The 25,600-nt window shown below is 37.9% G+C and overlaps 5 protein-coding genes across 12 annotated transcripts; 2 read left to right on the forward strand and 3 right to left on the reverse strand.

The window, feature by feature from the left end:
• Window positions 1-725: 725 nt before the first annotated feature.
• On the forward strand, window positions 726-4,481 carry LOC111783134 (probable serine/threonine-protein kinase PBL3). 4 transcript variants are annotated; one of them, XM_023664031.1, is made up of 7 exons: window positions 726-1,145; window positions 2,470-2,804; window positions 2,887-3,022; window positions 3,148-3,284; window positions 3,373-3,496; window positions 3,844-4,243; window positions 4,317-4,481. In XM_023664031.1, the coding sequence occupies exons 1-6, from the start codon at window positions 1,079-1,081 to the stop codon at window positions 4,236-4,238; spliced, it is 1,194 nt and encodes a 397-aa protein (XP_023519799.1). In that variant the 5' UTR covers window positions 726-1,078; the 3' UTR covers window positions 4,239-4,243; window positions 4,317-4,481. The 4 variants fall into 4 exon arrangements, with proteins under 4 accessions (XP_023519799.1, XP_023519798.1, XP_023519801.1 ...); XM_023664032.1 differs by lacking the exon at window positions 726-1,145 and adding an exon at window positions 1,464-1,481 and having other exon boundaries at window positions 2,470-2,577; window positions 2,660-2,804; window positions 3,844-4,481; XM_023664030.1 differs by having other exon boundaries at window positions 728-1,145; window positions 3,844-4,481.
• Window positions 4,482-5,066: 585 nt separating this feature from the next.
• Window positions 5,067-6,025, forward strand: LOC111783137 (RING-H2 finger protein ATL77-like). Its single transcript, XM_023664035.1, has one exon. It carries the CDS (start codon window positions 5,207-5,209, stop codon window positions 5,882-5,884), a length of 678 nt encoding a protein of 225 aa, XP_023519803.1. The 5' UTR covers window positions 5,067-5,206; the 3' UTR covers window positions 5,885-6,025.
• A 279-nt stretch (window positions 6,026-6,304) lies between these two features.
• On the reverse strand, window positions 6,305-14,886 carry LOC111783132 (ABC transporter A family member 7-like). Of its 2 annotated transcripts, XM_023664027.1 has the most exons (18): window positions 14,503-14,886; window positions 13,191-13,572; window positions 12,987-13,066; window positions 12,691-12,835; window positions 12,015-12,134; window positions 11,795-11,919; window positions 11,127-11,285; window positions 10,624-10,786; window positions 10,421-10,546; window positions 10,261-10,344; window positions 9,525-9,880; window positions 8,977-9,177; window positions 8,697-8,806; window positions 8,529-8,613; window positions 8,214-8,342; window positions 8,030-8,135; window positions 7,514-7,602; window positions 6,305-6,882 (listed from the first exon to the last, which is right to left on the reverse strand). In XM_023664027.1, the coding sequence occupies exons 1-18, from the start codon at window positions 14,578-14,580 to the stop codon at window positions 6,583-6,585; spliced, it is 2,838 nt and encodes a 945-aa protein (XP_023519795.1). In that variant the 5' UTR covers window positions 14,581-14,886; the 3' UTR covers window positions 6,305-6,582. The 2 variants fall into 2 exon arrangements, 1 of the variants encoding a protein (XP_023519795.1); XR_002813292.1 differs by lacking the exon at window positions 6,305-6,882 and having other exon boundaries at window positions 8,264-8,342.
• A 1,020-nt stretch (window positions 14,887-15,906) lies between these two features.
• Window positions 15,907-20,349, reverse strand: LOC111782899 (protein IQ-DOMAIN 31). Of its 3 annotated transcripts, none has more exons than XM_023663737.1 (8): window positions 20,238-20,349; window positions 19,998-20,041; window positions 19,095-19,195; window positions 18,468-18,764; window positions 17,965-18,168; window positions 17,717-17,797; window positions 16,489-17,596; window positions 15,907-16,327 (listed from the first exon to the last, which is right to left on the reverse strand). In XM_023663737.1, exons 3-8 carry the CDS (start codon window positions 19,176-19,178, stop codon window positions 16,296-16,298), a joined length of 1,806 nt encoding a protein of 601 aa, XP_023519505.1. In that variant the 5' UTR covers window positions 19,179-19,195; window positions 19,998-20,041; window positions 20,238-20,349; the 3' UTR covers window positions 15,907-16,295. The 3 variants fall into 3 exon arrangements, with proteins under 3 accessions (XP_023519505.1, XP_023519504.1, XP_023519506.1); XM_023663736.1 differs by having other exon boundaries at window positions 19,994-20,041; XM_023663738.1 differs by lacking the exon at window positions 19,998-20,041.
• A 1,579-nt stretch (window positions 20,350-21,928) lies between these two features.
• On the reverse strand, window positions 21,929-25,151 carry LOC111783417 (probable WRKY transcription factor 72). 2 transcript variants are annotated; one of them, XM_023664340.1, is made up of 4 exons: window positions 24,972-25,151; window positions 24,757-24,849; window positions 23,745-24,305; window positions 21,929-23,132 (listed from the first exon to the last, which is right to left on the reverse strand). In XM_023664340.1, the coding sequence occupies exons 1-4, from the start codon at window positions 25,086-25,088 to the stop codon at window positions 22,101-22,103; spliced, it is 1,803 nt and encodes a 600-aa protein (XP_023520108.1). In that variant the 5' UTR covers window positions 25,089-25,151; the 3' UTR covers window positions 21,929-22,100. The 2 variants fall into 2 exon arrangements, with proteins under 2 accessions (XP_023520108.1, XP_023520109.1); XM_023664341.1 differs by lacking the exon at window positions 24,757-24,849.
• Window positions 25,152-25,600: the final 449 nt, after the last annotated feature.

The raw sequence follows: 25,600 nt of genomic DNA on the forward strand, positions 1-25,600 counted from the left end.
AGATTTTCACACGAAACGTTGGTACATCGCTCAATGTCTAGCTCTTATACTATTTGTAACAGTCCAAATTCATCACTAGCAGATAATGTTCGCTTTGACCTATTGGGTCGTTAAACTCCCCAATTATTATGGGATCTCACATAAATTTAATTCTCTAATCCAGTACTCTCCTTTTTCGAATAAAATCGACCAAATAATTATGGGTAGATTGTAGATATTTGAATTGAATGAAATAATTGAGGCTATGAGTTAGTGCTTTAGGGGAATTATATAAAATGGGCTTTAATTTCTATGTGTTCTTATCTTGTTTGATACTTTATGGATTTAAATAAAGCAATGTTTTAGGTACACACTTCATTAAATATCCTCATTTTTATGGTACATTACATTATCATTATTAATTTCAAATTAATTCAACCATCGTGATGTCTACCAAACTTCACCACACAAAATTTAAATCATCTATATCTTTTTTTGTATCCATATTAAAATTTATATTTTTAGAAATTACATTAATACAATAATTATTGGATTTAATTACAATCAATAAATACATTAATAAAATGGTTAAGATACCAATAAATGAAAGTAAATAATTTCACACCTTTTGTAGTAAACTTTGAGTTTCATTTAAGGAAACTTAATTAACTTTCTAAAAATATAATTAAAAATCCAGGGGTAGTTTGGTAAATTCAGGATTTAACGGAGTTTATTTTCTCCGGTCCGGTCCGGTTCGGTCCGGTTCGGTGTATTATCGTACTTACACGTTAGCAATTGGTCATTTTTGACATCAACATTCTCACCCCTCACCTTTTCTGTTTTAACAATCGAATTTTCTCCCAGCGTCGCTGTCTGTCTCTGTTTCTTTTAACAAAATGTATTTTATTTTAATTAAAAAAGGGTATGGTATTTTCTTGTATTTTGATTGATATTTGATGCTAATCTCGATTACTGAGAGAAGAGCAGAACCAGATGCTCGAAGAGGAGCGCCAATACAACGATTCGAGCTTCTCTGCAAAGTTTCAGAGCTTTTTGTAGTTCTTTTGTTGCTTTCTTCTTACTTTCCCTCTCTTTTTCAATGGGTAATTGCCTCGAAAAAGCTTGCTCTAAGGTGGATAACTCCCTCAACTCTTTCCCTAATTCTGGTAATTCCTTTCCCCTGTTTCATTTTCATTGTCGATTCCATGAACTCCTTGCTTTTTTCTCCTTTTCTCCTTCTTTCTCGTGGTGGGTTCGTTTCTTTTGGGGTTATTTTGGATAAACTTTCTGGGAATTTTTGTCTGGGTGTGTTGCGAAATGGGTTTGGTTGAATGAAAGGGTTATAGGGATTTTCTTCTCCTTTTTCGACATTTTGTAGCTTGTTCAAATCCGTCTTAAGCTTTAGCTTCCTCTTGCTACCTCCTTTGAACTTTACATTATTGGGTATTGTACTGCGCTTTCGATACTCCCAAATCCATGTGTTTCTTAGCTTTGCAAGTTGAGTGAGTACACTATCCATGGCACTGAGATCTCAGTGCTCTACGTATGAAGCCCATGAAGAATTGTTCTGTATTTAGGGTCAAGTGGATTTCTGTTCAAGTTTAAATTGTTTGTGTAAATTGAACACAATCTATCGTGTCCTGTAAAGTGATAGATGTATGAACTGGCGGGTGAAGATTTCATGTTTCCATTTTGAAAATTACTTTTCGAGTAAATTGGTTATTTTATGAATGTAGTCTAAGGGGACATGGAACAATTACTTTTTTAGTCACTATGAGAGTTCTTATTGATCATGAGCCTGATGTGAAATGCACTAGAGATTATGGTATGATGATAAAAATTGGGTGGAACAAACTGGAGTTGGTTTGAAGATCACAATGAGTGGTAAGGGTGTTGCCCGGGAGGCTGATAGATGTTGGCTGTCGGACGATGGCGATGGTGTTCTGGAAGAGTCTGCTACTATCTCCCTTGTTTATCTGTATTAGATAGACATAGGGTCGGGTTCGATATACAGAGTTCCATTCCAAAACCGACTGACAACGAGAAGAGTAACCCACGTATATCTTATATCGATAGTGAGGTCTCTTCATTTTTGTGATATGAAATCTTCAAGATGTCCCCATAAGATGGTGCCTTTTCGGGTTCACCATTCTTACGTCGGATCCCAATTTTTTGGACCGAATACCCGCTTAGGCTTTATGTGCTCTAATACCTTATTCGATAAACATGAGGTTCCATCTTTAAGTTATAGTAAGCTGTGGAATTTTGGAGAAATCTTATAGAAGTTTTGGCTTGTGGCCAAGTGTAAAAGACAGGATTTGCTCAAGGGATCTATGTGCTCGTTAATGAACCAGCTGAAATATTGTTCTTTGAACTTCTATATCAATTGCTGCCTGTCAGCTAAATAGGATTAGTTTAGTTTCCCGTGCGCATACTGCACATACTTCACTATTCAGTCATTGTAATCGTTGTCGCTCTTATCCCGTGCAGAAGAACCAAAAAAACATAATAGGAAAGGTCATTCATCTGCTTCTTTGAGAGCTCCATCTCTTGGCGGGAGTACGCCATCTAGAGGTCTTCAAGCTCATAGATCCGAAGGTGAAATATTGCTGTCTCCAAATCTGAAAGCCTTCACATACAGTGAGCTTAGGAATGCTACTAAAAACTTCCGCCCTGACAGTCTAATTGGAGAAGGAGGGTTTGGTCATGTTTACAAAGGATGGATTGATGAACACACACTAGAAGCTGTGAGACCTGGAGCTGGAATGGTTGTTGCAGTGAAGAAGCTTAAACCTGAAGGCTTTCAAGGACACAAGGAATGGCTGGTACTTTGCTCTTTATTTTTACACGTCCTCGTAATCTTTCTGGCTCGATTTGCTTTATAAATCAGGTTGCTATTGATTGCAGTCCGAAGTTAACTACCTCGGTCAGCTTCATCATCCGAATCTGGTTAAACTAATCGGGTTCTGCCTTGATGGGGACAGCCGACTTTTAGTCTACGAGTATATGTCCAAAGGCAGCCTCGAAAATCATCTATTTAGAAGTAAGTAATGTTTTGGCCAACTCTAACTGTAACCCTGCTGCAATCATTAACCTTTTTGTGGCAATGTTTTTACTCATTAAGTAGGTTCTAAACCTCTGTTCTTGAATGTGCAATGGCATTGGCAGGGGGTGCGCGACCACTTTCATGGGCAATAAGGATCAAAGTTGCTATCGGTGCTGCTCGAGGGCTTTCCTTTCTGCATGACTCGGAAGAACCAGTTATCTATCGCGATTTCAAAGCATCGAACATCCTTTTAGATTCAGTATGTCATTTAAGTGCATCATGGCAAAGAGTTCTGTTACACCTTTATTTCGTTGCCATTCCCTCTAAGTTCATCTGTCTGTACACAGGAATTCAATGCAAAACTTTCAGATTTTGGTTTGGCAAAAGCAGGCCCAACTGGTGATCGGACTCATGTGTCCACTCAAGTTATGGGTACTCAAGGCTATGCCGCTCCAGAATATATTGCCACTGGTTTGTTCTTCATCTCAGTCTCATGATATGTGGAATTACTGTAGGATATGTGCATTCTAGATCATGATAGATACGTTGAGCTACCAGCTTGGTAATTCAACGTTTTTTCTCCTCCATCTTCTGTTTCGATCTATCGTTAAATTTCGAATATGCTCGTTTGTCTGGTAGATGAAATCTAATTATAATAAATCTTCTCAAGGGAAATCTTTGATGCCTTTTCTCTTGAAGTGAATTGATTGGCAAATCCTTGAGAAGTTTTGCAGCTACTAGAATAAGAATAGCAACTACTGAGCATGAAATCTGTCTACACACTTCTGATGGATAAATCTCTATGCTTCCAATTGCAGGTAGGCTAACAGCTAAGTGTGATGTGTATAGCTTTGGGGTTGTACTGCTGGAGCTTCTTTCGGGACGTCGTGCTGTTGATAAAACTAAAGTTGGTATCGAACAGAATCTTGTGGAATGGGCGAAACCGTACTTGGCTGATAAACGCAAGTTATTTCGGATAATGGACACGAAGTTAGAGGGCCAATACCCTCAAAAAGCTGCGTACATGACTACAGTACTTGCATTGCAATGCATTCGAGAGGCAAAATTACGACCACAGATGTCCGAAGTTCTATCTTCTCTTGAAGAGCTCCCCCTGGTTAAGCATGTCGATAACCAAAGATTAAACAGTCCGGGGCCGAAGTCCCCGCTGAGACATACACCAAAAGCGAGCTCTCCATTACCATCCAAATGAAAATTGTAGGGACCTTTGAGATGAGATGGATCACGTTTTTATTAATGACCCAAGTAAATAAATATTTTTTTGACTTAGGCACGTTCGGTTGGTAGACTGGAGCAGTCGAAATTCTCAACTCGTCTCCGACTATAACTTGGATAGAGCAAAGAGGCCAATATTCTGACCGAAGAGAACGAGCGCGATCAATGTTTCTATTCTGCAAACAACAGCAAATCAGTTAAATTTGATTGGTTTTTTGAGATGAAATGGAGGTGGGAAAAATGTTGAGCAGCTGCTATAATAAATTTTGCAGAGATAAGATAACACTAAACCTTTACATAGAAGGGATGGAAATAATGAGTAGCAAACAGTGATTAAGAGAGTTGCTTTAAAAGTTGCCATTTTTTCCAGACATTTATGCTTTGGCAATCAAACCTTAAACATATCATTGGCAGCATCATTTCTTATGTTGCAGACAACCCAACCAACCAAAGTTTTGGTTTTTATTGTCTTTGTTCATTGACCAATCACGGACAGAGAGAAGCAAATGATAATCATAAATCATTTTTAAGATTGTTAAGTTAATAATTTAGTTTTTATAGTTAAAGTTTTGGTTTCAATTTAGCTTTAATTATTGTGTTAATTATAATTAAAGAGATGTTATGTTATAATTAAAACAATGGAACTACACCAACACCAAATCCAATAAGTTAGTTAAAATATTTATTTATTTATTAAGAAAAATAAGTTAGTTAAACTAAACCAAACATATTATATATATATATATATATATATATAATAAAGAAGAAAAAAAAAAATTCAAGTAAAAGAAATGGGAAGCCTTACTCTTTCTTAGCTTCAAAGCCACGCCATTACTTCCCTATTACTCCATCTCTCGATTCCTTCCAATCCCAAAACCCCAATTTAAAATTCCTTCCTTTTTTTATATCTTCATCAAAATTTCTCCAATTAACAGAAAAAAATCAATGTCCACCGTCGCCGCCGCCGCCGCCGTCTCCGGCCTCCACTGCGAGGTTTGGCAGCCCCAAGACTTATCTGAAACTCACTGTTCTTTTTCTTCTTCTTCTTCTGAATTCCCCGAGTTCTTCATCGATTTCTATGTCTCCTCTTATGCAACTCAAGGCGACCAAATCATCAGCACTCTTCGTTACAAGAATTTCAGGCAAAGATGTGACGTTTTAACTCAAGATTCCTTCTCTTGGTCCGCAATTTCCACTATGCTATCCGAAACCAATGTGCCTTACCATCTTCAACCCTTTTTCATTCAGCAGATTTCCATTAGCGCCCGCGGAATTGCAACCGAACCCACTAACGCTCTCTCCCGCACCATTCCCATGGTCGTCGAGCTGGTGCTGCCTGAGGAGGCCATGGAGGATTCGGGTTATGGGTCGGACACCATTATGGGAACTGGGTCGCGCCGGGCGAGTAGAGCTTCGATTCAGGAAATGGAGAGAGTTGAAATGAATGGGGTTTTGAGTGATTGTGTGATTTGTTTGGATGATATCGTTTCAGTTGGGTCTGAAATTGATGCACTTCGAATGCCTTGTTTACATATTTACCATCGAAATTGTATTCACAAATGGCTGCAACTCAGCAACCGCTGCCCCTTGTGTCGGTTTCAGATGCCATTGGAAGAGGAATGAAGCTCTGTTTTGGTTCTGATAGTCTTGGCCGTTCTGTAATATATTTACTGTTCTTTATTGGGTTTTCCCCCCTTTTTGGTTGATTCCTTCTTTCAAACATGCCTTGGAAGGTTTATGAATGAAACCCACATTTCTGATCAATTGCTTATCTCTGTTTCTTGTTTCTTTTTCTGTTTTTCTGTAATGATTCTCAACCATTCTTGACACCAAGATTACCCTTTTCTTCTGTTTCTTTGGTATGATTCTCAACTGTTCTGGAGAACTCTGAAAGATGTTCTACAGTAAGGTCTGCTAACAAAGTCTGGTGGTCTTTTTCTCTTTAAAAAACTGTTCTTTTCCTAATTTTTCTGTCAAAAGAGAGACAAACAGAGCGATTCAAACACAGATAGGAATGAAAGCCATAAAAAGTCAAGTGTTTACCTAACTTTTAGGTGCACCAGCCAACATGATACATAGAACTCTAATTGCTGCAATCGGCTTTAAAAGATCTTAAAAGTTGGACTTTTTTGGTTGTACTTGGAGTTAGTGCTAGCTGCTTTAGTCAGAAAACCATCATATACTAACAATCTTCAAATAAATATTTCAGGTACAACAATTCAAATAATCAAAATAGTGTATTAGATTCAATTAAATGATTCGGTTTGTGTACAAATTCAAGCTCTATTCTTTTAATTTGAAGAAGAGAAAGCAACAAGAAATCAAGAAAGCGTATCTGATGACTCGGTGCCATTAGCAACTTTGATAAAGACATCCTCTAAAGTGGAGTCAGCCAAACCCCAAGCCAATACCGCAAACCTGCTTTTGGCATTTTCCACTGCTTGGAACACATCTGCAATCCGAACCTGGTGTTTTGGAAGCTCAAATTTTTGGGTTCCAGATAAGCGGTATATCTTGCTAGCTCCAGGGGCCAAACGCTTCACCATGTTCTCAACATCTCCCTCATGAGCAGGAGATGTTGTCATCGTCAATACATAAGCCCCACCATATCTGGCTTTAAGCTGTCCAAAGATTGCCAATTTGATAAATTACATATATAGTCCCAAAAGGATCCTAATGCAATGCATGTTACAGAGATTCACAGCAGAGGGTAAAAAAAGCAAAAACTTGGTTGCATGTAATCAAGATACAGAAAATGCTTTTTCATGAACACTCTCTTGGATGGACTGAGGCACTAAAATGGTTTGTAGCTACCCTAAACGATCCAACAAAGTGGTCGAAAACGTACATCCTCCCACGCGCGCGCGTGTGTGTGTATGTGTTTTTTTCTTTGTTTATAAGAAAAGCATTCTTTTTTCCTTCTCCAAAGTTGACTGCAAATCGGATGGAAAAGCAAATGTGAAAGAAACGGGAAGAGGGTGCAAGAAAGGAATAATATATTTGGAAGGAAGTTGGAAGCTAGAGGGAATCTAGGAAGTTACTCAGGGAAATCAAACTAGAAGGGATCTGTCGGGTTAATGAGAGGAGAATGGTAGATTTTGATTTTTTTTCTTTTTTTTCTTGTTCTTGTACTTGTTCCCCGATACCGTCAAAATCCCACTTGAGTTCTACCAAATATATTGAGGAAAAGAAGAACAGGTAAAAAGGTTTAATGCCAAAGTTACAATATCGACCGCTCAGAGATTAAGTTACCTCTTTTGGATTTCCAATACACTGAAGGCTTCCATCTGCAAAAATTCCAATACGATCGCACAAGACTTCCGCCTCTTCCATAGAATGCGCTGATGATACAAGCAAGTTTGTTCAATATTCAATAGAATCAGAAAGAGACAACGGAATAATGAACCACTATCAATACAAAATCTGCCATAGTTCCAATGATGTAAATGAACAAATGATAACTAAACCTGGAGAAGTGAAACAAAATTAGTCCATGCGGCCCAGAAAAATCTTAGTATTTCTACGAGGTCAAATTATAAGTTTAGTCTTAAACTTTTAGGTTTGTGTCTTTTCCATTCTTAAATCTTAAAAACCGTGTTTCTAAATTTTAACGATTAATGAATTTTAAGAAAAATAAAAGTTTAGGGACTAAATTTGTAACTTTGAAAGTTTAAGGATCAAATCTACATAAACCTCAAAGTTCGGAGATTAAATTTTGGGTCAAGTGATTAAATGCAAAATGAGACTAGGGAAACGAAGGAAACATACTAGTAAGGATGATTGCTCGATCTTGCTTCGCACGCTTCACGAGATTCCATAAACTTTTTCTTGAAGCTGGATCTAGGCCGGTGCTTGGCTCATCCATATAAACAACCTTCGCAAAGTTTTTAATGGTGTTTTCAGATATAGAAAGGGCCTTGTCATATTAGAATGAAACAGATCGATACATTACTTTAGGATCTCCAATCAGTGAAATAGCAACACTAAGCCTCCTCTTCATACCTCCACTGTACTCCCCAGCTTGTTTATCCGCTACTCCTCCATGGAAGAGGTTGACCCCCTTGAGAGATTCTTCCACTGCCTGAAGCAATTAAAAAGCAATGAGGACGACACAAAATTTCTTTATCTAATGCATTTTCCATTGTTGTTACAAAAAAGAACTGTTTCATTCTTTGCATGCGTCACTTTCTAAGAGTTGGTGCAATATGAAGATATTGGATCTATACCATGAACTCGCATGATGATTTCAGTTGAATATTATGCTTACTTGTATTAAAGCAGAATCTTTTAAATTCTTCAGTCTGCCATAAAAGAGTAGGTGCTCCCTTCCTGTCAAGGTTTCCCATAGCAGGCTACATGGTCCGCAAAAATAAAAACATAAGGAAGCTCAAGTTAAGGGTCAGCATAAAGTAAGTCCAGCCATAAATAAGCTTACTCATGCTGTGGACAAACACCCATGCTTGCATATATGCCATCCATCTCGGTCCTAATGTCCAGACCTTCGACAAAGGCTGTTCCAGCGGTGGGTTTTATAAGACCAATCATCTGAAAACGGATCCTCGTGTGAGTAATACAAGAAAAACAGGAACATCTACGTCCACACCAGATATGTGGTGGGATTCGTTGACAATCAGAAAGACATTTAAAAACATAGAAATCCAAGGAAAGAAGGGAGACAAACGACAACCACTATTGAAGGAGAGATTTCAGCTCACCATACTGATAAAGGAGGTCTTTCCTGCACCATTAGGACCTAGCATTCCAAAGCATTCTCCTCGAAGCAAAGCAAGAGATAGTCCCCTAACTGCAAACTTCTCAGGGTTCCCATCCTTTCCTCGATACACCTTTTTGAGATGGTCACAAATGATGACATGACTTGGATCTCCTTCCTTTAGCAACTTTTCAACCTTATCCCTCTGGAAGGAAAAATATAAAATCACAAAAGTCACAATTCAAGTGGTAATGATTCAGCTTTCTCTATCAACAAAAAAAAAAAATCCGTAAATTTCACTTTACAAAAAGGCTACTACTCATTAAACAGGCAGCTAAACAGTTGCAACATGACAAAATGCATTCAAAGGACAGTTCAACAAAGCCAGTTTACAATATTCCACTACGGAATCCCTCTTAAATCATGAGGAAGAAATACTTGATGAGAAGCAAAAAAATGAAGAATAGATCATGAAGCTCTTCAGAAGCATTCATACGTGAGTTCTCAATAGATGTAATGGTAAAACAGATATAAGGATCAAGAAAAACTTACCTCTTCTTTGACATCAGGTTGATCAATCTGAACCAAGACTTCTGATCCTTGCCTTTCTAAACCAGGATTCTGAGATGGAGGTTTCTTGTCACGTCTTTGAAGGAAAAATAAAGGATGCTTCCAACTTCCTGTCGATAAACCTCGATCGATCCAGAATGCAACTAGAAGCACCACTATCCACTCAACAAGCATAATGATCAAGACTTCTCTCATTCCATTAATACTATCAGTCAAATCTTTCCACCGCATCCCGTAAGTTCCCATTAGATTCCCAGTGAAAGAATAAAATGCAAACTCATACAACCCACGATATAGCAAAAATCCAGGGTATAACTCCATAACTATGATCCATCCTCCTACAGAGCACAAGGAATGCATATCAGAAGCAAACATTACATGGAAAAGTTTAAACTTCAAACAGAAGAGGGAAGGGCTTTGCCAACATCAAGCAATTAGATGAAGATAAACTTCTAGATATTTGGAATGTCTTAATGTTTGTAATAGTCGCTATTCAGAAAGGTTCCAAGCATCCAAAGTCCCAGTGTAAGTTTTTTAAGCTGATATATAAATGCAAAGTACTTATGAAGTTCTATTCTCTGAGCTCTCTATCTAGACAATCTAAATACTAATGGAAGATTTTAAAAGAAGTTTGAGTGTTGACTTTAAATGCTTGAAACCTCTCAAAAACAATCTAAAATCAGTCCGAATGAAAACTAACTTGGAGATGTTTACTAACGTGGGAATGATGGATCTTCAACAAAAAATTGGAAGAGAAATCCACCTAAGAGCCCTGTTCCGAAGACACATATATATGTCGACACTGCAAAATGAAATATTCACATGTCAGCTTAGTGTTAAGTTGATACTAAATCCTGTTGAATTAAATAAAACCAAACCTTCAGCAGTTTTGACAGTTGAAAACATGGCAGCAACTAGAAAGGCTAGGGAGACTTGCAAATTTATAAATAAGAGATAAAACACAAACTGGATGCTGTAGTCATTCATTGTGAAAAATTTTAGCCCTGCAAGGAAGTAGAAATTATTAAAACCTTGAACAAGGTATGAATGTACAAGTTAAGAGTGTTAAAATTTATGTTACCTATCACTGAACCAAACATCACAAAACAAAACATGTATACTGCAGAAACTGTGAGAAAATAAGCGTATGAAATCATCCAATAAGGACCATCACCAAGCCCATGCATTTTCATCATGATTCTCAGTTTCTGTTGCTTCTCATATACCAACGATGTCAAGATAACCTAACATGGAAGGATAGAAATGAAATGTTAAGAAGTTAAATGAAGAAATGAAGAACTTTCATTGCAAGTTACAACACCCTACAATATTGAACCAAGGATATCAGTATATGCAGTATGAAAAATGCAGCCATTATTACGATGTCGACTCAAAAGGGTCATATATTCTCAAAATATGTTAAAACTTTTCTTCTACAGAGATATTAGTTACTGAACTTATCATATCTTTTCAAGTTTCCTACAACTAGACAGACTTCTGTGATAGATAACTCTTCATTACTTGTGAAGTTAGCCTTGGTGTTTCTGAGCAGTCAAACAATGCACCAAACGTTTTTATACTTACAGGAAAAAGCTGAAGGATGACCCACGTAAAGAAGAGTGCACCAAGCAGAGAAGAGAAATCCAGTTTGATCTTTGTTGCAGGTTTTGGCATTTCTTTGACAAACTCGAAGGGCATCTCTGTGCCCGCTCCAAACAAAGATTTAAGGTAGCCATTGGATACCTGTGAACATAACGAGAGGAATGCACGTGTCAGCTTTCAATATAAGGACAGTAGTAAGGTAATGACTAATGAGATATGAAAAAAAAAAAAAAAACTAAAGATGCAATCACAGACAACGTCTTCTGTATTTCTTATTCAAATTTGAACTGCCGCTAAAACAGGCTAACATCACCCATAAACACAGTTTCGTAGTTCACAGTTATGATGGCCTTTTAATTTTGTAAGGTTTAGAGGCCTACAATACTGGACTGAATAAAAATTGAACATTGTGTATAATGAATTCACACCATGTATGAACTAGCATCAACACCTTTTTTTAGATATGTTGTATATTATTTCATTATTTCTTGTAGAAAGATCGCCAAAGTTATAACAATGCATACATGTTCGTTTTTTCCTTCGGTGCAAATAAACTAAAATGTCGCAAATCAGGAATGGACCAAAAGAGGTCTTTTTATTCTGTGAGTATAGGGGAGGGATAGTTCTGCATTTCATATGTTCATCTGTACCAGATTAACAAGGCGTGGAACCCGCAACAAAACATTAGAAGAACGGCCAATATCACTCTTATAAGATGAATTATACCATATAGTCACATTAAAATTGTTCCGATCTGAATTTAAGAAATCAAAACCTGTGGAAGAGAAAGTGGTGAGTGCTTGCAATGAGAACTGTTGAAATCAAGATTGAAGTCTAATAAACCTGAAGAATCTTAGCAAAAAACGAAACCTGAAAGAATCTCATTGATTTTCCCCTCTGAATTCCCGTTTTGGTAACCTTTGTATATCTCATCATTCACCTCTGAAGAACTATTGCGCCACAATGGTAGACCTTGAACACATGTAATATCTGGATTCAATAGCAAAGGACGCCAAGAAAATATAAGAACGTCTCCTGGGACAAAATTTTAAACTGCCAAGGAGCAAAATGAATACAATCTGCAATGACTCGATAATTACAAAAAAGAAAAAAAAAGATCAAAGAATTTTTCATTTAATCTGTAACCTTATGAATCAATTAATAAAAGCGTCTAACGTAGATAATAGTTTTTCATCATAGGAGTTGAAGGTTATATGATTTTCAGATGCAGATGATAAATAAGCCGTATATATATATCACACACGACAATTAGTTGAGACTACTGACATATAATCTTATAACATATCACATAAATTGGAAGCAGATCAGATGTTGACAAAGTTTCTAAAAATATTCCTCTCATACTCCATATAGCCTTGCAAGATAGCGATGATAACTACATTAAATATAGCTATTGCTTATCAAATTCTCATAATTATATGACTCAATCATATGCATACTCATGCTGCTCCACGAACATAAATGTTAACCTTACATAGTGAAAGCTAAAAAGTTCGTAGAGAATAGGCAGTCTGTGGCATTCTACCTTGTGTCTTTGAAAGAGAGAATATTGAAACGGGAATTAACAATGTCGAGCCTGCTGCACACTGACGTTGCATATAATATAAAGGAAGGTTTGAAATGAAAGCAGGATCAAGAAAATTGTTTGTTGTAGGCCTCGATTCTGATCCCTAAAAACATTTAGACCACATAATTACAATGAAAGTGAATATATGGCTGCGTCAAATATTGAATAAACAATGTAATTAGGAGATGAAAATGCAAGAACATTTAAAATATAGACCAGGAAAGAGAGAGCAGTTGATGGAGAAGATGACTTACCAAAACGTTAAGAGATGCACCATACAGAACATCAGAAGAATTCCAAGTCAAAGAACTAGGGACCATACTTCCAGCCAAAACTACCCACATGCACAAAATAACATCATTACCAGTAACAATTGACTATCAAGTGAAGCAGACATCACGACGATAACTTCAACATCTCAGTAAATATATACTTAAGAGAAAGAGAGGAGTTCATACTATTTCCAAATGAGCGATTATTTCCAGTGAAAAGCATAGTAACAGGACATGACATTGACTCCCTGCATGATTCATTTGGCAAGTCTTTATGTGGAAAAAAATCTGTTCTCACAGCACGGAAATCAGGAGCAGGCATTTGCAAAATGGGAGGCCATTTTGGAGGACTTGGAATGGGGCAGCTTGCTGCTTGTATCAACGTTGAGTACTCTAACCCACAAACTTTCTCACATTTACCATCTCCATTTGTATCAACACAAGCACAACCACACTTGTTCTTCGGCTTATCCAATTCGTTGTTGACTATTTTTTGCAGTAGAACGAGCAATAAACAGAGGATGAATGGGAAGGAAATAAGACGAATATTTGTCCTCAAATTTCGTTTCTGAGTGAAAAGTGAAGCAAAGTTTGACCATATCAGACAAATGGGATATCATTTCTTGTCTCTTGTCACTTCAGAGTTGTAATAGTGCAATAGTGCTTGATTGAAATGATTATAATATTATAGGTACAAATAGATGTGGAACTGGTGACGAAAGGATTGACCATTATCATAAAATATTTAGAGTCTATCTACTAGCTGAACAGTGCTCACGTTAGCATGGATGTTGATTTTTTTATGGAAAAAGAATATCCTTTTTTTTCTCGAGAGAACTATTTATTCAAAACATCTTCACATATTAAATCTAATTCGAAAACTAATGTATCAGTCCAAGCTCACCGCTAGCATATATTGTTCGTTTTGGTCCGTTACATATCGTCGTCAACCTCACAATTTTAAAACGCATTTATTAGGGAGAGGTTTCCACACCCTTGTAAGGAATGCTTCGTTCCCCTCTCTAACTGACGTGAGATCTCACAATCCACCCTCTTGGAGGTCAGTGTCCTCACTGGCACAGTGAGGGGTGTTTGGCTCTGATACCATTTGTAACCGTTCAAGCCCACCGCCAGTAGATATTGTCTGTTTTGGTTCGTTACGTATCACAATTAAGAGAGAGGTTTCCACTCTTTATAAAGAATGTTTCGTACTACTCTCCAATAAGATCTCACGACTAATGATATGAATTAAAAAGTCCTACTGAAAATCACCCAAAAATATATAAATATAATTTGAGGATTAATACTATTTTACAAGTCGATTTCAAAATGCATACAAGCTATGGATAAGAGAAAATTGAAAGCGATAAAATGCAAAAGAAAACCAACAGATTCCGTGGACTGAACCGATCATATTATCCAAAAGAATTCAAAAGAGGAAGGATTTCTTAAAAGCGGTAAATTAAACAGAACCAGTAAAGAGAAGAAAGGAGAAGACCTGGTAGGTTAAGTTTTTCCGAAGCAGAGCATTTGCTTGGGTCCAGAAGGTCGCGACCCGAATAGGTGTATCCGCCATTGATATGAAAACCGGAAGATTTCAATTTCTATAGCAGGAAGAAGGAAAGTAGATGGATTATAATTGTCTTGAATGGACAATTGTTGGCCAAAAGGAAAAGCTCATCCGCCCACAGTGCCCACTACCGCCAGCAGCAAAATGCATACATTTCCATACGGAACTTTCTCGGCGGCTGAAGCCGAAATTCACATAGAATCAACGGGATTGGGCAGCGACAAAGATTGTTATGCGCCAGCAGCCTATTCCTTTTCCTTTACGTAACCCAGAACGAAAATTCTCCCACAGGAATTTCTCTCTTTTCTCTTTATTTTCTTTATTTCTCTCTTTAAAAATTAAAAATAAAAAAGAATATATGATCTTTTTCTTTTTCTTTTTTAAAAAAAAACAATATTATGTCATTGATTCACTAATCTATAAAATATAAAAAATCTAAACAACATCCCATTTTAATCTTTATACTCTTAAAAATATATTATATTTGATGATAATTTCAACCTGAAATTAGCTCAAATTAGGATGGAGGAAGAATCTTACAAAGATGGTCTAAACCCACCCGTAACAATATTATCCTGAGTTTTCTCTTATAAGCTTCCAAACGCGTCTATAAGCTTCCCTTCAAGGTTTTAAAAAGCATTTAATGGACCATAGACCCAACTATAACAGTATTGTCCTGAATGCGTCTAATGGACCCACCGGTAATAGTATTATTCTGAGTGCGTCTAATGGACCCACCAGTAACAATATGGACCCACTGGTAATAGTATTGTCCTGAGTGCGTCTAATGGACCCACCGGTAACAATATGGACCCACCGGTAACAGTATTGTCCTGAGTGCATCTAATGGACCCACCGGTAACAGTGCGTCTAATGGACCCACCGGTAACAGTATTGTCGTGAGTGCGTCTAATGGACCCACCGATAACAATATTGTCCTGAGTTTAGACCCACTAATAACAGTATTGTCCTGAGTGAGTCTAATGGACCCACCGGGTAACAACATTGTCCTGAGTTTTTTCTTATAAGCTTCCCCTCAAGGTTTTAAAGAGCCTCTATTAGGGAGAGGTTTCCACATGAATGTTTTGTCTCTTATAAACTTCCCCTCAAGGTTTTAAAATGCCTCTATTAGGAAGAGGTTTCCACATGTGTTTTCCTCTCCATATCACAATCGACCCCCTTTAAGGCAAGCGAAACGCTGGCACTCTTCCTCTTTCTAATCAACCGGGGATCTCACAAATTTTGATTCTAGAAAAAGGATGCTCAAGAAAAATCTTAGATGTTGTGTGGAAGTGGCTGGTGATTTTGCAGTTTCCATGGCAAACATTTTAAGGCAATAAACATTTGCACATTCACATACTAATAATATCCATCAGACCAACATAACTAAGGAGTGTCATTGAACATGATAATCACAAGCAGATACAGTATAAACAACCTGTATTACAACATTGTACCCTTAAATAATGTGTTTTGCAGCACCAAAAAACTTGGGGGGAGGGAAGAACTTAAAACCTATGATGTACATGCACTCAAACAACCAAGATGACAGAACAATCAGACAACACCATATATTGGCATCAGCAGCCCCCTCCCTTGAGAAGAAGATGGACCCAGTCGCTGAATAGGTGATGCCATTTCACTAATGTATGAATCAAAAAAGCCTTCGGATGAAATTTACCCCTCTATAGCTGTTGACATCTGAAAACCCTTTTTTTTTTTTACCTTCTCCAGTCGGCTTGAATTACCTTTCCTGCATAAAATATCGAAAGATATTGATTCTAATGATGATGAGTATCTGTTCAGCATGAATGACAAAAGTTGTATCCAAATTTGGGTACAAACTCGCTATGAAGGATCATGATGCGACATGCTGTGAGTAAAAGTAATATGTATATTGAACAGAATGCTTACCATTTTCATCTCTTGATCCGAGAAGCGCCTTGTCATTTTTATTTCCTCCTTTTCCACCTGAATGAACAAGTCTTTGTGTTCGGGGTGACTGTGAGCTAATTTTAGCATTCATTGGCGACGGTAAAGAATGTCGTCGGTTGAGGTTATTTCTTTCATTATCCTGTCTAAATCTTGGTGATCCTTGTGCTCTCAGTTTTGCCTTGGCAGATTCAGTTGCTGCCATGTAGCTAGGTACGGTCGGGCTGTGCTGCAACCCATTCTCCACTCGCTCTTGCTTGGCTGGAGTCGAGGCTTTCCTGCCAGATTTCGGGTTCTCGTTGTTAGTATAATCGTCCTTGTGGTTCAATTCTCCATTTGATAATGGATTGAGTTCATCTTTATGGTAGCTCTCTGCCAAAGGCTTAGTCTCCTCAGCAGCCTCATCTCCAGCAATGTTCTTATCTTTGTCACTACTCTCAATCAAAGGCTGCTGTGAATCTTCAACTGGAACACCATTAGGTACATTAAGTATCGATTCTATCGGTAATGGCTCAGGTAATGGCTCAGGAGTTGTTTCCAAGTCAGGCTGGACGGGTATCGTTGAGATTGCCTCCTTTTTCATCTTCTCAGAAGAATTACTAGTACCTCTTGCCAAAACGTCACGGCCTAGACCATTAGAAGCCTTGTCCAAACTGTCCTTGTGCTTCTCATCACCTACTTCTTTTTCGGCAGGATTATCAAGGACAGGGTTATGGACCTTTCTCAGACCCCGTTTGACCTTTTCAAGCTCCATTTGAGGATTCTCCTGAACCTGCTCTGCAGCTGAATGACTCGAGGGTTTCCTAAAATTACGTTTCGGTTTCTCAAATTCAGTAGATGATTGGACAGTAGCACCGTCGTTGTTTACAGTAGGAACTCTCCTTGTGCGTTTTGATCTAACAGTATGTGCCTCTCCAGTTTGACCAGTGCTCAGCCTTCTTTGAGATTTCGTCTCTGGAGCTTTTTTTACGTGAGGAATCGGTTTCCAAAATCTAGAATTTGACCAGCGTTCTAACCATTTCATGACTGAATTTTCATCTCCATTATCAAAATAGAGTTGCATAGGCTTTGCAGTTGTAGATGAAGCAAGCTACAAGAACAAATCACAAATAAAATCATATGAAGTATATATTAACATAAACAAGTGGCAATTTCGGTACAGAGAAGTAGAACATGAAGAGTCGGGAAAACGATGTGATGGTAAACTTACCTTCATAGTGAAAGCATTTGCAGAAAGTTTCGCCATTCGTGTAGAGAGACTTACTCCAGCAGGATCCACTAAGGGTTGATCCTGATGTCGGAAAAAAAAAATCTGTCACCTACTTTTCTGAGTATCAATTCTGACATTCACAACATTTAAACAACAGTGTGCTTTGCAGAAGCCATACGAGATAATTTCGTTGAACTGTACACAAAATGAAATGTTGATAGCAACAAGAGTGTGCTTTTCTGAATTACCTGTGGCTGCACTAATCTACATTTGTTTTGCACTTCAAACCCTACATCAGAAAGCCTTACTCTTCTTCCCCGAGCAATAGCCTGAAACTTGACAATTCCGAGCAAACAACATAGAGTAGCAACAGCTTGTCTCCTTACCAAATGACCACGAATAAGTGCCTGCAGCCTAATGATACCTTTGAGGGCTCGAAATGCTCGGCGAGCCTTCAATCAAAATTTATGTCAGTAGAATTTCTCAATGCTGCCAAACAGATGAAAATAGAGCTAACATACTAAGCGAGACAACATACAAGATCAAGTCTCTTGCGACAGTCAAAAAGAGAGATTATTTCAAGTCCCAATAATCACAACTGTGAAGGGGACACGAGTCCAGCATCGAAAGATTATTGGGAGAGAAGAATGAAAAGGTGGGCTAAATGGAGCAAATAGTATTGACAAAAGAAGTTACCAAATAACACCTAAGAGCAGCTTGAACCTTAGTTTTCAACGACCTCCTAACTTACCAAATAACCGCGAAAAGCAGCTTGAGCCTTAGTTGCAGCCTCCTCTTCACGGATTCTCTCAGAATCAGATGGTGCATCTTGGCAGGCAGATCCTTGAATTTCGGCATCTTGATTTCCTGGGATTGATATTGATCTTTCATGCGACACATTAGCGGCCTCATTGTCGGTAATTTTTAACACGCCTTCATTTGCATCAATGGCATTTGGGGTTGGATGTGAAGCTACAGGATGACTGATAACAGAAGTCGTCTCTGATGCCTTGGTAGAAACCAATACTTCTTTCCCGTTTCCATTTCTCTACACAGTATCAAGAGAGAGATATTATAACCTAATTTCCAAAGATATCATCAACAATGAGAGGTTCAATCTGCAGCCTTAAAACTGAAAGTACATAGCTAAACAGTGAAAATTCGACTCGTTTGCTTCAAGTAAGCATGTAGCTAAAACTCGTTTAATGAAATGAGGAAGAGATTAAACGAATACTTTACAATTGAGATATAGGCTCACAACAAATACAACCAGATTGATCCTTAACTCAAGTGAATATCAAGGAAAGTTAAAAAAATTGGCGGTTCGAAGCCTAAGTTATACTGGGAAACATTTGTACAATAATGAAATCAAAATCACCTCTCTGCCCTTGGAAAGATTGGATTTGGAAGATTTCTTCCCAAACAATATGGTCTTAATCCATTTTCCCGGCGACTTCCCCATGGCTGAAAGGTTAAGCTCTGCAAACATAGAATCTTAGTGAACATAGCAATATAGAGTCGTCATTAGAAAATCTGAAACTTCAAAAACTTCAAGTCGTTTCATTTGAATATGAAAATTGCAATTACCCACTAAACATAATTGGTAGGTGTTAGACGAACACGACTCTCCACAATGGTATGATATTGTCCACTTTGAGCATAAGCTCTCATGGCTTTGCTTTGGGCTTCCCCAAAAGGCCTCAGACCAATGGAGAGAGTATTCTTTGTTTATAAATCCATGATCATTCCCTAAATTAGACGACGACTTTCATCATCCAACAGTAGGTACTACTGTTGATATGCAGTAGATATTCTACTAGATCATCCCTTAAACTAAAATTACCCCTTCCATGAGCTACCAAATTTAAAGCAGCATTCTAGTCAATAATGTCACTTTACTTCACTGGACCAGAAAGAAATATCACAGATCAAAGCACCCAAATCCAAAGTCTCAGAGGGTCCAAACACTCCAAGCACCCATCACAGGACACAAACAAAACGAGTTGTCGGGAAAAGACCAAAAGAACAAAAAAAAACCAAAACTCCACAAATCACAATCAGAAATGAGCATATCAAACAAAACCCAATTCACAAAGATGATGACAAACGGCGAAACAAAACCAAAAGGGCAAACATTCAAAGAAATCCCATGTAGAAAATAAACAAAACCCAAGAATCAAAGAAACCCTACAAACAAAATCAGCAGTTTCAGTAAATCAAATACAACCCAAAAGGCAAACGGAGTTCCACGCCAACGATATCAGATCTGAAACTTACCCACCTCACCAATGTGCCCACTTCAAAAAACCCTATATTCTACCATTCCTGAAAAGAAGAAAAAACCTCAGAAAAACAAGATCATCTTAGCCTGCAGACTGCTGTAAGAAGCAGCTGGAAAAACAGAGAGAGATCTACACAGTAGCTAAGAAAGTAAACAAAATGAATACAGTTCAAAAACATATAATATATAAAATGGATGAACAAGAAATGAAAGGAAGCGCGAGAATGAGAAATAGCTTACCAACAAGGGAAAACACGAACTTGAAATCTCGATCACTTTACTTTAGCCGCTCTGGATTAGCTTCTTCACTCTGCTCTCACACTGGCATTGGTGAGTTCGAAAAGAATGAATAATTTTACCCAGCCCTGAAAAAACAAATAACAAAAGCGCTACAGTGCGGTCTTGTACAGCATAATACGATGGGATCCTAATTGTGGACCGTTGGATTGGAACACTTCGAGAGAGGTTTTGATCGGACGGTGGAGAAATAGAAGAACAGTTGGGGTTTCTTAAAAAAGGGAGGGTGTGGTGAGTGGGTCCCTAGGTGCAGTTACTTCGGAACCAAGTGTTGTGAAATTACGTTTTTAGTCCATGGCGCGGTGGTTTGAAGTTAACGCGCGAGAGAAGTGCGTCTGAAGGACAGAGAGTAGGTGACGGTAGTAAGGGTCACAGACATCGTACCCACGACGCGCGTGAGAATGGCGGGAGGATGTCGGGTTGTGCACGTGGAAGCTGAAGAGACTTTGTATGCGGGTCACGCTTGAAAGGAGCTCGTACGGTCATTCGAGTAATGCTCAGTTTTCCTTTTTCATTTACATTTAGTTTTAAAGATTTAAAATATTAGTTTATGTGGACCCTCACATTCACCTACAAAAGTACCATTTTTCATTTATCTAATATAATTCAATATTTCTTTTATTAAAATTATATATATACATTTATTATAAATATTAAATATAGTTGAACTGCGAACTCTATTTATTTTACTGTTCGATCTAAATTTTAATTTTCTTTATTTTTAAAAAAAATAAATGTAGATATTATCTACTCGTGGGGCAAAATCGGTAAGTGTAAGATTGGAAGACAGCAAAAACGAAAAAAAACCTAATTGGGTATCAAAACTTAGCTGTCTTGGTTGGTGAGATATTCTATAATTAAAAACAATAAAGACCCACAAAGTATTCACTTTATATCATTTGAAATAATCATTGTTCAAAAGGCATAACTATTAAAAGAATGTTTGAGACCACTGAAGATTAGTGAAATTAAAGTTTTTATGTTTCGAATTAGTCGATGTAAATGAACACCTAATCAATTATATTTACGATCGATACGAGTGCACATCAAAATCGAAAAAAGTCGAGAAAAAAACATATCAAATTATAGTTTTTATTGGTTCGGTTGTTACATTTAGCCACGGGCAAAAAATGGAACCGTTTAAAACGGTATATCAATTATAAATTATGTAATTAAAAAAAAAAGAATGATGAATTAATTAATTACTTAACTATAAAATAAATTTGAAGTATAAGTTTAACATTCTTTTGGTTGAAAAAACAAAAAATAATAATAAAAAAATTAAATAATAAAGGAACCGTTAAGGAGTGGAGTGCAGGAGCAGAACGTGGATTGTCAGCTTGTGTCGGCCAACGTAAGCGCCTCTATCTTATCCACCACTACTATTGGGCCAACTTCCGCAAGGCCCAACTGGGCCCATAATCTCCTCACGTGATCCTCACGCGCTCGTTTATTTTTTTAAATAATAATAATATTTCTCATGCTTCTCAATCAAAACGACCATAATTTTATCAACAAATTAAGTTCAGTTGTCGTTCAGTTAAAGATTCAGAAAACATGAATGAAAATAAATTAATTAATAAATTCTCTTCGATAATTTAAAAAAAAAAATTATGATTTATGAGGATGAATTTACATTTACAGAGACTTTCTGAATTCGAATCTTTAACAAGCTATCAATAAATTTCACAAATGCTATGGCTAATCCCCCACTAACCATGTTTATTAATTTACACTTTTGCATTACCCAAAATAATTTATATAAATATACCCTAAAATCGAGCAAAGACGACCCAATTAATCAAATTAATTGGTAAGATCAATATGATCACCGGGAGATGCCGATGCGCTCTTTGGATTCGAAAACGGCAATGAACTCGCCGGAACAAATGCCATATTTCCCGTCGGCGGAGAATTACTTGGTGTCGCTGATGTCGTAATATTGCTCAAGAAGCTCGTCCCACATCCATTCCCTTTATTCGTCGTGGTTGTCGCTGTCGATGTCAACTGAAACAATGGTTGTTCGCCTCTTGCCGATGACTTTACGGTACCGGCGCTGGTGCCCCCAGAGCCGATGATGGATGTAAGAGCGGCGGCGAGAGCAGATTGGAAGCTGGGGTCGGCTGTGATGGCCTTAGTGGCGGCGGCGATTGTGTCGGGTAATGGCGGTTGCTGATGTGGCAGTGACATGGCGGTGTTTCGTTGGTGTTGGATGTAATTTTGATAGATATTATTAGTGGGTGTAGTAGTGGGGTGGTTATTTCTGTTGTAACTAAGAACGCCGTTATTCCACGACAAGACATTGTTTCTGGAAGATCCGAAATCGAGTTGACTGGTAAAAGGGTAGCGAGAATTGGGGAAACTGGATGGGAATTTACCAAAATGGGTCGAGGGATTTGAGGTCGAAGAAGGATTTGAAGTGAGATCCAAAGTGATTGTTGGGTGAGTTGGGGAAGTGGATGAGATGATCGAGGAGTTATTGGGTATGTAAAAGTTCTGTTTTGAATTTGAGTAAAAGCTTAGGGCGTGGTTAGATGAGGAGGAGGAGGAGGAGGCCGCCGCCGTCGTGTTTGGAGCAGAGGAGGTGGAGGAGCCAGAGAGGAGCATGGAAGCAGCGGCGGAGGTGGTGGAAGCCATAGCGGTGGCAGAGGCTGGTAATGGGTGGTTATGGTTACCTTCATAGGTAGTTATTAAAATCGACATGTCATCGGCGCATCTCTGGACCTGTTTTCTAACAGGACATGTCGGCGAGCCTGTGCAGCGGTAGTATGCTCGTGGACAGGGGTTTCCTTTCGCTATCTTTTGCCCATATTTCCGCCATTGGCACCCGTCGTTCATCTGCAAAACAATCACAATCTTAACGATCCTTCCCAAATGGTATGATATTGTCAATTTTAAATATAACTGGTTAGACGAACACGACTCTCCAGAATGATATTGTCCATTTTGAGCATAAACTCTCGTGGCTTTACTTTGGACTTCTCCAAAATGCCTCATTCGAGAGTATTCTTTGTTTTGTTTATAAACCCATGATCATTCCCTAAATTAGCCGAGACTTTCATCATCTAACACCTCCCCTCGAACAAAGCACGCCTCCCCCTAATCGAGGCTCGACTCCTTTGGAGTCTTAGTCATGTTTTGACTGCCTTCGTGCCTTCGAGGAGGCTTGACTCCTTTTTCTTTTTGAAGTCCTTTGTTCGACATTTGACGATTTACCAATCTATTGGCACGACTAAGTTTAGGGCATGGCTCTAATACCATGTTAGACGAACATGACTCTCCATAATGGTATGATATTGTCCACTTTGAGCCTAAGCTCTCGTGACTTTGCTTTGGACTTCCCCAAAATGCCTCAATCCAATAGAGAAAGTATTATTTGTTCACTAAAACAGCTGATGTGGGACTTTCATCATCCAACATAATTAATACTTTAACCAAATTATGACTAACCGTGGTGGTTTCGCATCGGGCTCTAACGCAGACCCGAGCGCGCTTGGGCGGATTCGTCGGGAGAGAATCATCGTCGACGCTTCGCATCGTCTTCAATCCTTTACTCGGCGGCCAATTTGTCTCGCCAGCATCCTCCTTCGTCTCATGATCAATGCTATTAGTTAAACTCCGATTTGGGGAATTAGCTTCTTTAACAGTCGCCGGCGTTGATTCCTGCTCGAATTTGCAGTTCAAACCAAGAGATAAAGCCTGTTTGACAACTGCTTCCTTGTCGCCTCCATTGATATTCTTCTCCTCGGCCGCCTTCTTCTTCTCCGCCATTGGATATCTCCCAAGCGTCAATGAAACCAGTTCAGTTTCCTCTGTTTGATCATCGTGGGGACGCTGTCGTTGTTCCTTGTCGTGTTCTGGTAATTTCTTCGCTTCCCGTCCGACAATCCCCAGGAATTGCATTTTTAGGGCTTCGTAATCCTTCATGATTTGACCTAAACTCATCTTTAGTCTCTGATTTTCTTCTCTCACTTCCCCCATCTCTGTTCGCGCGGATTCCAATTGTTCTTCCTGTTCAAACACATAAAATCCACATTTTTATTTATTTACCAAATTTTTCGTGAAATTACCATTTAGTCCCTAGTGTCTATGTAAAATTACTAAATTTATAATTTATTACCGTGTACGGTAAATTTGTTGACTCGCGAAGGGTTTTGTAATTGACGATAATTTTAATATTAATATTAATGTAGTAAATAGGAAGAATGGAATCTCATACCACGTGGTTAATTAAATGGGCAGATCCCCATAACAAAAAACTTCAAATTTCTTTGTTTTATTTTATTTTAATAATAATAATAATAATAAATTATGAATATTAACTATTCTGAAATGATGAATTTACTGTATAGTAAACAAAATTTTACTTTATTGAAAATTGAAAAATTAAATAAAAATTTATTTATAATTATTACTTTCTTTTTCGATAATAATTATAAGAAAAACATAATTTCAAGCTAACCTGAATCTTGGTGCAGCTTAAATCATCCTTTTGATTGGATGAGTGGCTCGTTTTATCTTCACTTTCATGCTCTTCTTTTCCTTGATTCTCTTTCTGATAAGTTCAAATTAATTAATTAATTAATTCAAGTTCAAACTCAAAAAACCAAAATTTTTAGATCTATGATCAAACATGTATGTATCGTTTCCAAAGTTGAAAACTTGAAATTGACATACCTTGATAAGGAGAGGTTGGTTAGAGGGAGAATTCCGATCGTCGTCGCTATCTCCGGCAGGCTTCTCGGGCTTGACGACAGGCCTTGGACGGCCAAAAGCAGGAGCAGCAGCCTCCATGAAAGAACCTAGTTTTCTTCAAAGGGGGTTCTATTTGAATGAAGGTTATGAGAGTTGTAGAGAAGATATATATAAAGGGAAATTAAAGAGAGGAGAAGAGAGGTGGCTGTGTTTGACTAAGCCATGGCGTTTGTCGATCACGAACCTCTGATTTCGAGTCTCAAATTTCAACGCACCCCTTTCTCCTTTAAACCCACCAACTTGGCTTTTTTATTTATTTCAAAATATCGGACGTAGATAAAGACTTTATTTTAATTCCGTATTAAATATTAATCAAACCTAAACTACCTCAATGGAATTCAAAGGTCAACTCTTTGGATAAAATGTACCCAACAACAAGTCTCTCTTATTACTTTTTCTTTCTCCCTTTCCTTATCCCATAAGTAAACACGACCCAACAAAAAACTCGAACCAATATACCCTTTCAATCTTATCAATTTACTCATTAAACTTCCACGATGGGTTCAGTGAGATTTTTTTTAGTTCAACGACGTGGGTTCAATGGATTAGCC

The sequence above is a fragment of the Cucurbita pepo genome, chromosome LG20 (assembly GCF_002806865.2).
Source record: "Cucurbita pepo subsp. pepo cultivar mu-cu-16 chromosome LG20, ASM280686v2, whole genome shotgun sequence".
In the NCBI taxonomy this organism is placed as follows: domain Eukaryota; kingdom Viridiplantae; phylum Streptophyta; class Magnoliopsida; order Cucurbitales; family Cucurbitaceae; genus Cucurbita; species Cucurbita pepo.